Source organism: Narcine bancroftii, chromosome 7 (genome assembly GCF_036971445.1).
Source record: "Narcine bancroftii isolate sNarBan1 chromosome 7, sNarBan1.hap1, whole genome shotgun sequence".
In the NCBI taxonomy this organism is placed as follows: Eukaryota; Metazoa; Chordata; class Chondrichthyes; order Torpediniformes; family Narcinidae; genus Narcine; species Narcine bancroftii.
Genome location: NC_091475.1, coordinates 37,957,535 through 37,969,544, shown reverse-complemented (window position 1 = coordinate 37,969,544; position 12,010 = coordinate 37,957,535). Strand labels below are relative to the sequence as shown.

The following is a 12,010-nucleotide window of genomic DNA, read 5'->3' as shown; positions in this document are numbered from 1 at the left end:
CACTCCAAGGAATAGAGCACTCGGTGGCTCAACCTCTTCCATGAGTGGCCCATGAGTTCTGACAAGATCCTTGTTGCCCTCGTCCACTTCCCACCTAATCCCAGCTCTGATCCGTTCCTTATTGGTGCTGGTGACAACATTGTTTGTAAGCTGGATTCTAGTCTGTATAAACTTTAACTAGAGTGCAAATATCATGCGGAGTCCTACAAGTCAATAGTCCAGGCTAAATAACGGGTCATAAAATCTTTCCGCATTGTGTATTTCAAGTTCCACCCAAAATGGTATATTATACTTTAGTATTTGTATATTTTTGTACCTTTACAGATGGAGCAATTGCATCTTCCCCAACAAGGTAATGGTAGGAATATTCACCTTCAAACCAAGCCAGCATAATTTGTCTTTTTTTTGCAGAGATAATAGCAGATAATGTTTAGTTAATCAAACTGGACTGCAGTCATAAAGCTGGGCTTTAATTTTGTTTTTTGCTCTTTCACAAGATAAATCATTCTGATTTTAGCAATTTTCTTCTACTTTCAATCAACATCGGTTGCTTATGGGAATCATATCTTCATAGCAGTTAATCAATATTTATTGTCAAATATGAAATCAGTGTGTCAAATTGACCATTTGTAAATAATTCATAAAGTATCTTTAAAACATTAATGTGTGTGATTTGATTTTTTTTAGAGATCAGGTCTTGTCTATTAATCTTAAATTCCATGAAGAGATTCAAGTTATTAAACAAATATACAACCAATTCAAGGTAAATGTGCAACTTTGTGACACTTGTCAATATTTTTACAGTGCATTGATATTGCCTTTCATTGAATGATTTAAGGTATTTTAGAATTCGCTTTAGAATTCCATAATGTAATCGAGGAGCACACAATCATAATAATTCAGACCATTTAAACTAAGCTCCAATATTTTTCTCTACTGTCCTGCTCAGCAGAACTGCCTCCATTTGATTCTGATCAGAGCTAAATAATAGAATCTCTCCTTGGCCTGGAATATTCTATTCTCCAAATTTGGAGAATAGAATGCTTCAATAACATTCCAAAGTACAAGTTAGTTGGTCGTCATCACACTATTTTTTTTAATCTTGTGTGCAAATTGGGTAAAACTTTTCCCATTTTAAAGGAAAAAATATATTTCAGAAGTACCTCAGCAAAAGATATTTGATTTGCATTAAAGTGCTTTGAGGCAAACTGAGGACTTAGAAATCATTAAATAATTATTTTATTCTACATATTTCTTGCTTTTAAGGATTATTGATTTCTGAACCATTAGACTAGCAGCAATTCTCATCCTGAGTTTGAGGGAGAGTTCCAGTAAAGTAGAAGTAATTTATAAGTTTCTGCCATCCACATCATTTTTATAATTACTTTCAGAAACTGAATACCCTTTTATTCTGTATTCTCTCTGAACACCCTTTAATTCTAATTATCCTAAATGCTAGATAGCATACCTTTGTACTCTTCAGCTCAATCTTACCCACTTTTTTATATCTTTTCATCCCTTGTGGATGTGCTGATCTATTACAGAATCAGTGACATGAGTTCAAATCTGTCACTATCTGCAAGGAGTTTGTATGTTCTCCCTGTGACCTGCGTGGATTTTATCTGAATGTTCCAAGTTTCTTCCCACTCTCTAAATCTTAAGGGGTTGGTAGGTTAAATGATTGTAATTAGTTGGCATGGGTTTCCTGAGCCGGAAGAGCCTTCTACCATGCTGTATCATTAAAATATATATTTTTTAAATTAAAAATTATTGAGAATATAAATGAAATAAAATATTAAGCAAATGATTGAAATTGACTTTTTGGAATGAGTAGCTTGGTCACTCATATGATATTTGACTTGTAACCACAGCTACATCACTGACATAGCTCAGTTTTTGGTGAATGGTGATCTCTGGAATATTGTTTATTGGTGAAACAACAATGATATTGCCAATGACTGTCAGAGGTAGAGGGTTGAACCCTCTCGTGTTGTGGTCCTAACGTTACTTACCCAAATACTGACAAAATATTTCTACATGCAAACATGGTTTGCTTCATTTTCTGAGAGGTTGTGATAGGAATTATCAATCAACATTTCCACTTTTGACCTTATGGTAGTAGGACTGTCCTGAAGAACTGGTTCAAAGATGTCCTGTTTGAGTGATGATTAACATCCAACAAAGAATATAAAAGATGGATGAATGAAAGTTGTTTCTACTGTTAGATGAAACTAAAACTAAGGGACATAACCTTGATTCAGGGCAATAGACTTAGGACAGAGATGAGGAAGAACTGCTTTTCCCAGAGAGTACTCAATCTGGCCAAGAAAGCAATAAAGCCTGACTCATTTAAAGTATATTTAATTCACAGACAGATTTTTGAATGAAGGATTATAGGGAAAATGCAGGTAAGGAGCTGACTTCCTAGTCAGATCAGACATAATCACACTAAATGGCAGAGCAGGCTTGAGCCAGAATTCTTCCTTCTGCTCCTATTTCTTATATAGACCTTTGCATAATGTTTGGCTCCAAATCTTCTTGGAGCATTTCCCCCTTGATCCTCATTGTTTAGTATTACCAGAGATCCTTCATGCTACAATTAGACAAATGCTGTCTTGATGTAAAAGGTAATCACTCTCTCACCTAACCACTGGTAATTTTTTTGGAAAAATGTACATTGTGGTCTGGAAGTTTACAGAACAAGGGGTGGCACTGTTCAAATATACAAGGTCCTAAAGGGCTTGCAGGTTAGATGTTGAGATGTCATTAGTGGGAAAGTCACAAACAAGGCGATATTGCTACAAGATAAGAAACCTGTCATTTAAAAACAAGGTACACAGAAATTTCTTCTCTCAGATGGTAGTGAATCTCTGGAATTCTCTGTATCTGTACGGTGGCGGCCTGATCATTGGATATATTTAAGGTAAAGACACACAAGAACAGGTGACTGTCGCATTATTGGGGGCACCAGAAAATAATTTGCAGTGTGATATTCTATAACGTGAAGCCATTTCATCAGGCAAATGTGTCAAGGATGCACATTGATAAAATAGAATGTATTTATTTATTTATTTCCCCCAACCCCCCCCCCCACCCCCCCCACATAGAGTCCACAAGGGGAAATTTTATTTTAGATCTCAAAGTTTTGGCCAGTGATTTGTGAATTCTGGGAATTTCTATTATCAGAGTGGCTGTAACATGGGGGTTGCTTGTATTTGAGAGAATGGAGTAATGGGGAACTGGCATAGAAGAGAAGAGGAGTTGACACCTGGATAGATCAGCCATGGTCTTATTTAATCGTGGACCAGGCTTGAGAGGCTTGATGATCTATTCTGGCTCCGATTTTGTTGTGCTTTTCTCGAACTAAAAATAAACTGTCTAAAACCTCTGACTTCAAAGACTGCTTTAAAATCTCTATTCTCCAAGGAGAAACACTTCAACTTCTGTAGTCTATTGACATAACCATAATTCCTCATCCCTGGAATCATTATCCTAATTCATTCCAAACCCCATCTAAAGCTTTCATATCCCTCCTCAAATGTGGTCCTGAATTCATATTATATAGAGGCTTCGCATAAGTTTCTGGTTTCCATTTACTCCAGAATTACATGTAGTCCTGCCACTTCAAAATATCTGTGCAACCCATCTCTCCATCTTCTTACATTCCTTTAATATCGTATTCCCCATCTTGTACTATCTCTACCAATTTTCATCTCAAAATACATCACTTAACACTTTAGAGTCATAGAATCATCCATCATTAGACAAACCATTTGGCCCACTGACCATCAAGACCCCATTTTTACTACTGCATCCAATGCTCTCGTTGTGATCTCCTCTACAGCGGAGAGACTGGACGCAGACTGGGAGATTGATTTGTTGAGCATCTCGGCTCTACCTGCCGCAATAGCCTGGATCTCCCAGTGGCCACCCATTTCAATTCCCCATCCCATTCCCTTGCTGACATGTCTGTCCATGATGTCATGCACTGCCAGACTGAGAACACCCCCAAATGGGAGGAACAACATCTCATCTTCCATCTGGGCACCTCCAACTGGATGACATTAACATTGACTTATCTGGCTTTTGTTCAACTCCCCCCCACACTTCCCCATCACCTTTCCCCAGATCTGTTCCTCTCCCTTTTCCCTCTGTCTCCTTTCACACAGCCAAAATCAATCTTCACATCTCCTTTCATCATGTCCAGCTAACACCTTTTGTTGGTCTGGACTCCTCCCACAGCCAGCTCTATCTCTATTCTGACCTTTCCTGTTTTTGCTTATTCTTTGATTATTCCTTGATCAGGCCCAAAACGTTGACAATATATATTTATCTCCTATGGACATTGCAAGACCAGCTAAGTTCCTCCAGCATTTTGGTATGTTTTTACTACAATCACAGTGTCTGCAGACTTTTGTGTTTCACCTACTTTATTCACTCCACATTCCCATCACTCGCTCCAGATTCTACCATTCATCTGCACACTGAGGGAAATTTACAGTGGCCAATTAATCTAACAATCCCTGGTCTTTGGGTTGTAGGAGAAAACCTGAACATTCAGAGGAAACCCACACAGTCATAGACATTACCAGACATTACCTGGCTCGCTGGCGAGGTGAGGCCACTTTTCTGTCTGAATTTCAAACACCAAGTGCCTGACTATTCCATCAGCCCATGCTCCTTGAAGCTTACTAAGATTTTCCTAATGCTTCCATATCTCCAACTATAAATGCCATCTCCAAATCTCAACATTATGTCTTTTAAGTGTAAATCATTAATACTTCTAAAACATCATTATCCCCCTGCCGAATTTGCACAAATACTCTAATTAAAAAACACATCGATTCACTGTAACAACCTCTCATATCTCTTCCACAGTTTTGTGACGACAGTGCCATGAGTCTTTCATTCCATGAGCCTCAAATTTACCAATGTCCGAATTGTGATATTCAAGCAGCATTTGATGGCACTGCATGTAAATATACACTGCATTATTCTGTCTACCTGTTCAAAAAAATAAGTTGAGTTAATCAAACACTGTCTGTTAAGAGAGATTCAGAATTAAGTTAATTTGTATATAGTTATTAAAAATGTCATTAGACTGGCTTTAATATGTCTGAACATTACCAGTATTAATAGCAAGTTGGTATTGTCTGCAGGCAGTTCTGTGGCAACCAAGCTCACTTGATACTATCAGAATCAACAAGGAAATCCATCTGTATATCAATGCAACTAATATTGAAGAGGTGAAAACTCATCTGACTACAGAAAACATCACACATAGGTATTCAAACATTTTAATGATGCAAATGTCACAGATACAATTTGTCATAAAGTCCTCGGGTATCATGCATTTCCTCTGGAGTGAAACAAAGCCTCCAAGTGAGAATTGGCAACCGAGTTTACTTTTTTAACTCACTTGTCATCCACATGTGCACAAATTCCAACAGGGATTACTGTAAAGCAGTCAGGAATGGGAACCCTGGATGGTTCCTTCTCTCGCCCAAAAGGCGATGAGTTCCACTTGTAGCACTCCTACTGACACTGGCTTACCGACTGCACTGAGAGGGGATCTTTGAAAGCACTGCTGACCCCTAAAGCTTAATAGTTTCCTCTTGTGTTCCTTAACTATTTTTTTTTGACTGAGCACTTATTTTTCGGTGAGTCCCAATGCTTGGATGTGTGTCATTTTCAGGGTCATGATCAAGGATGTTCAGAAGCTCATATCAAAACAAAAAGCAGCAAATCAGGCATTTCAACCCCGTGGCTTAACTTCTTACTATGAAGTGTATCATTCATTGCAAGAGGTAAGAAGTTTAAAAAAAAAATTCAAGCTCTTGAAAAAGAAATTGATTACAAGAGATGTGGAAGATTAAGTATTCAATTTTTATTACAAATAAATAGAATCAGAGCTGTAATCTCCATTTTCATTTTGCTTACATCCCAGAGTACAGAAATAAACAGGAGAAATACATTATAAATATATTTGATCATTATGTAAAGCTCTTTGGAATCAGGAAGTTTGTACTGAATTGGGAAATGGCAAATATTGCTCCACCATTGGAAGGGAGAAAGTGGGAAAACATAGCATTTTAAGATAAATTGTGAGGATGTAAATGGAATCTATCAGATCAAGCAGAAGATGACTAAACAATCAGCATGGAGATGTGAAGGCTATGCTACGTCTCACTGAGCTAGCTGCGATTTTTGAGGACACCATCTTAATGGGTAGGGAACTGTCAATGGATCTTATCACAGAAATACAATACAGACTCCTAAGAAGGATGCAATGGCATAATGGATTTAATTAAAATACTGGGTTGTATTAACTACCATTTCATTGGCCTTAAGAGGTGAAGTAATAAAAGCTGGTCTTTAACATTTCAAATTTTTAAAGATCAGCTGGAAGATATCTAAGCATTAACTTTTATGCTCTGACAGTCCTCAAAAATTGGTCTCTGCATTATCAATTTTAGATAACTTTAGAAGGGCAACTCAACCCCATAAGACAGAGGAAACATCTTTCAAAATGTGACCAGAACAAAGACAAATTGATTAATTATGTGGTTCATAAAGTTCAATTAAAAACATTTAATCAAATTTCAATTGAATATTCCGTTCCAATGCTCAATGCATTTTCATTTTAACATCATCACACCATACTTTGCCCAGACAATAATCATATCCGATAATTAGGTGAATCAAGATTTCAGCCTAATATGTATGATGACACAGAACATAGAACCAAAGCCACAGTAATTGCAAATAAGAATGCTTCATATTTGTCATGGAAATCAAGTGCAACAGGGACAAATGTTCAAGTTAATTTCAGTACCACCTCAGAGTTGGATTAATTTAAGGACATTTATTTGTTCCCTGTAATTTTGGTATTTTAAACGCTACTTGTCCTACTTCTCTGCCTCTTTATGTTGATGAAGAGGATGTGGATTGTTTTGTCTCAGCTTGGGTCTGAAAGGCAGCCAACTTGCCTTGGGTGTTTGGGGGTGGACTTCATAGATGCACAAGGTTCAAACTCTAACATAACACTCTTACAGGGTAGTGAAATTCTATTTTCTTATCACAGTTACTCTTGATACTATGCATGTTTTTATCTCTGGTGGATGTTTAATGTTTCAAATTTCACAAAATGATGGGGAACTGATAAGTGGCAAATAGGATTCATGCCATCGAAGTACAAAGGAATTAATAGCTCTGACAAAAGATAGTCTAAACAGTTACCCTTTACATTTAATGCCATTATAATCACTGAGTTCTCCACCATCAACATCTCTGGGCTCATCATCTCTGACTAGAAATTCAACTAGATCAACACATAAAAAGCAAGAATGACAAAAAGCTATTGAAGCACAGATCAGAAAGGAAAAGGAGGTATATATCAGGTAGAGGCAATCAAGTTCTATGTAGGAGTATAGTGAAGAGGGAAATAAAGGGGGGGGGAAGAGGCTTTGAGATGGTTTTAGCACAGTTTTATAAGTATATAAAGAACAAAAGGATTATGAGGAAAGAATAGTTCCCCATAAGTATCAGGTTGGCCATCTATGTGTAGAGCCAGAGATGGGGAAGATCTTAAATTTATGTGTTGTGAATGCATTTACTATGGAGTCAGAAGTGAGGGAAGGAACTAAATGTAGCCTTGGGCAGCCATTCTCAATGAGGACCATATGGCCCCTCTGGTGGCCACAGCACATATAAAGGGAGGGGTCCATGGAGTGAAATCACAAAATATATATTATTTTATATAGTAGGTAATAAAAAAAGTACTGAAGAAACCAACTAAACTTTAATGCTTTATAGGGAAAGGGGCCCACAAACTTTGATCAGAGCCCGAAGGGGCCATAGCCAAATAAAGACTGGGCTTGGGTATGCTCTGCATCAGTCATAATGAGATATTAGCAGTCTTAGATCATATAAAGGTGGATAAATCTCTGGATTGAGACCAGATGCATCCCAGAACATTGTGGGAATCAAGAAAGGAAATTATTGGGGCCTGACCACATTTATAATGCAATACTGAGAATAGGAGAAGTTCTGAGGAAATGTGCTTAGTGATAGGAGTCAGAGAGGACTTTCAGACTGGAGAACTGTGACCATTGGAGTGCCTCAAGGATCAGTTCAAGGACTCTTGCTTTTTGTAACATTCACTACTGATTTGGAAAGGGATGTTTGTAGCAAGGTAATTTGCTGATGACACAAAAATATGTGCTACAGTGAACAGTGAAGAAGGTTACATGGTTTGCAATTGGACCGAGATCTGATGAGAAACTGGGCTAAGGAATAGCACATATAGTTTAACTCAGAGAAATGTGAGGAGCTGCATTTGAGTAAATTCAGGGCAGGACTTACTGTGTTAACAGCAGTGCTCTAAGAAGTGTAAAGGAGCAGAGGTACCTGGGGGACGCAGGTATACAGTTCTTTAAAGATGGCAGCACAGACAGATAAGAGAAGTGAAGAAAGCATTTGGGGTACTTGCTTTCATCGGTCCGGGTATTGAACACATTTGTTGGAATGTCATGTTGAAGTTATACAAGATGTTGGAGAGTCCACACCTGGAATATTAAGTGCCTTTTTGGTGGCCTAGCTATAAGAAGATTATAAAGTTGAAAGGGTACAGAAGAGATTTACAAAGTTGTTGCCAGAGTTGGGGAAGCCGAGTTACTACTTCTCACAGTATAGAAAGTTGAGAATGGATGTTATTGAGATCTTGAGGAGCATAGATAAGGTGAATAGTATTTCTAAGAGAATGAGAATATAAGAGGGCATGACAAAAAGGCCTTAATTGCAGGCTCAATGCATGTTCAGTTTTAGCATTTAAGAAGTGGACAGGAACATGGATGGGAGAAGTATGGAGAGCTATGGACTGGGTGCAGGTCAGTGGGACTAGGTAAAAAAAAATGCTTTGGCACAGACTAAAAGTACTGAAAGGGTCTGTTTCATTGCTGTAATGTTCTATGGATCTAGGTGAGGAGGATGGGATTTGGGAAGGATGTGAGGAGACTTTTTTATTCAGAGGGTGCTGGGCATATAAAACAAGCTGCTAGAAAGAGTCAGATACGTCAGCTTCTTTTCAGAAACATAGATATATATATATAACTATATGGTAAGAGCCTAATGCAGGTAGACAGGACTAAAGTAGGAGGGTCAGTTGTTTAGCATGGAACAGTTGTACCTATAGGCTTGTTTTTGTGATGAAAACCCCTATGACCAATTCTCATGAAGGTCGATACCATCCAATTCAAAGCAACCAACTTAACTGTCATCCAATCAACCACCTTAAACGTTTATTCCTCCACCAGCCCAGACCAATCCAACAGCACCTCCCAAAACCATAACTTGTACCACCTAGAATCAGCAAAAATAAAGGAAATCCATCACCTGTGGGTTCTCCTCCATGTCACGCAGCATCCCGAAATGGAAATGTATCTGTGGTCCTCCTTCATCGCTTGGTCTGTCCTGGAACTCCAGTAGCATTGTGGAAATGCCTTCATCAGATGAACTTCAGTGGTTCAAGGACATTCACCAGCATCTTTTTAAGGGCAATAAGGGAAGTGAAATATATGTTGGTTTTCCCAGTAATCCCCAGGAGCTGAAAATCTATGAAAAAACAACATATTTTCTCTATTTTAGACTTGTTCAAATGTTCATATTGAAAAAAGTTGAAAAGCAGAATGAATGAGCAATGAGCCAGTTATGAAAAAATGCTTCAGGTGAAACCATTCAGATGTTACCCATGTTGCAGTGTAAATTTGGTATATCACTCCAGCAAATAAATTATAGCAGGTCTTGTCAAATATGTCGAGAAAAATACACCAAAGTAATGATTAGATCTGTATTATCTGCATTATTCATTCAACCTGAACTCCCAATAGGGATCAGTACTCAAAGGAATAACAGAGACAGGACTGCAAAACTGAGTGCATGACATTAGAAAAATCACACTAAAATATTCAAAATTAATAAATCATCAGAAAGTTATTAGCCTTAAAATGAGAGTTTAATCTCTAACTTTATTCATTATTAAAATACATTGTTAGGAATTAAAGTACCTTTAAAGAAATTGCTCGAGACAAAAATTGAGAACAAAGAACATTTATTACTACAACAATGCAAAGTTGGGTGCTTCCCCTTACCCTGGGAATACACACACATACTGGGGCTCACCCAACTTTTATACAGTCAATTTCAGTATCAGAATGCCCTCCCCCTTACATTCTTCTGCCCCCTGGATGGGTTTGGCATAGGTAATTCTTCCTGCCTACGTGCAGTTTCAGTACACTTGGAGGACCAGGGGGTATCCTGTGGGTGCCCCATCATGTCATTGTCCTTATTCACACCTTCCTGATTCTCTGGGCTACAGTCTCTTAATATGCAGAGTTGACTCATTCTATCTAGGGTTGGCTAATTTCATATGTATAAATCTGTGTATGGTTAGCTAATTAGAAATGTATGACTTGGTACTTCTGTCCAGGGCTAGGAGACCCTTATCTGATCCAGACTACCTCAACTTCCTACATTCTATTGTACCTTACCAATCCTTATCTTAGTCCTATGGTCTTGTCACAAAGGATAGAAGATTCTTATGTTAATCGTGCTGACTCTGCTTTCCTGCATCCTAAGCCCCAAACTTATCCTGTTTGAACTGGTTTCAGCCATTTTACTGATGAACTTTAGTTTCTTCCATGTTCATAATTTTAGATCAATTTTCCCATCTCTCACAATCCTCACTTTTCTTTTAGATCAGTAATACTGATCTTTCACCATGATCAGTGTTACTGATCTTTGGTTACTAGTGTCAGTGTGACTGATCCCCCCCCCCCCCCCCCCCCTCTCCTCACTTTTCTTTTAGATCAGTAACACTGATCTTTCAAGTGTAAGGTGTAGTTTTACCCAGCTGGTCAATAACCGAATTGTAATGTCTGTGTAAAGTCTTTAGGTAGGGGAGCACCATGAAGGTCAGGGGAGTGAGTCCAGCTGCTTATTAGGGTTGTGAGTATCAGGCTCCAGTTCTCAGTAAAGAGTCTAGTCCATCCCACATCAGTCCGAAGTTGCCACGTCTGAACATGGGCATGGGCAGATTCACGTTGAAACATTGAAGCAGTGTCTTTTAACCACCCGACTTTTGTAAGCATTGTCCTGACGAAGTCTGTGAGAAACGCTGCCTTCAGCAGCGAACAAGTAGCAGTCTCTGAGAAACGCTGCCTTCAGCAGCGAACAAGTAGTCAGGCGGTTCCGTTGAATTGTGGTTAGTATATGATGTCCTCTTCAGCCCCGAACCCTAGGGCCACCGATCTCCGAAGGCTATTTGGAGCCTGATATTAAAGTGTCAAGCAGCTCACGGTTGTTGGAAACTGGTGCTCCCCTTCACGGGGTGATGAAAAGAGACCAAGCTGGGGGGGGGTTGTTTCTTGTGATTTAACTGTGTGTTGCAGCTTGTCTGCTAACATTAGCATTGAACTTGTGAGTTGCAGCCTGTCTGTGTACATTAGCATATGTATTAACTCTCTCTCTCTCTGTTACATGTACAATGCTGACTACCATTCTGTCTGTCTTTGTCCCACCATGTCCTTTGTGCTATCGCTTCAAAACTCCTGTCTTTAATACCTGTGTAGGCTAAGATACAAATTAGATGTACTCCACTAAAGCTGTTTAATTCCCCTGGTCCGTATTGGGATCCCTTATATCCCATTATGACTATACATTAAATCTATGCCCTGTCTACATTCTAAAGGAGCTGAATTGTAACCTCTGCTGCCCCTATTCCAGGGGGGCTTAAAACATTAACGAACAATATTCCAAAGAAATTAGTAAACAACAATGAACAATACATGTAAAGCTCATTAAAAACAGCATTAAAATACAATAAGAACTGAATAAAACACAATAAATGTAAAGCTCATTGAAAACTGCAATAAAATACAATAAGAACTGAATAAAACACAATAAATGTAAAGCTCATTGAAAACTGCAATAAAATACAATAAGAACTGAATAA

The 12,010-nt window shown here is 38.4% G+C and overlaps 1 protein-coding gene across 1 annotated transcript in view; it reads left to right on the top strand.

The window, feature by feature from the left end:
- Nucleotides 1-213: 213 nt before the first annotated feature.
- cpb2 (carboxypeptidase B2 (plasma)) overlaps nucleotides 214-12,010 on the top strand; it is a 32,543-nt gene continuing 20,746 nt past the window's right edge. The window contains exons 1-4 of the mRNA XM_069889661.1: nucleotides 214-352; nucleotides 688-763; nucleotides 5,160-5,284; nucleotides 5,696-5,807. Of these exons, the coding sequence (XP_069745762.1) occupies nucleotides 279-352; nucleotides 688-763; nucleotides 5,160-5,284; nucleotides 5,696-5,807 (387 nt within the window). The 5' untranslated portion in view covers nucleotides 214-278. The remainder of the gene's footprint in view (nucleotides 353-687; nucleotides 764-5,159; nucleotides 5,285-5,695; nucleotides 5,808-12,010) is intronic.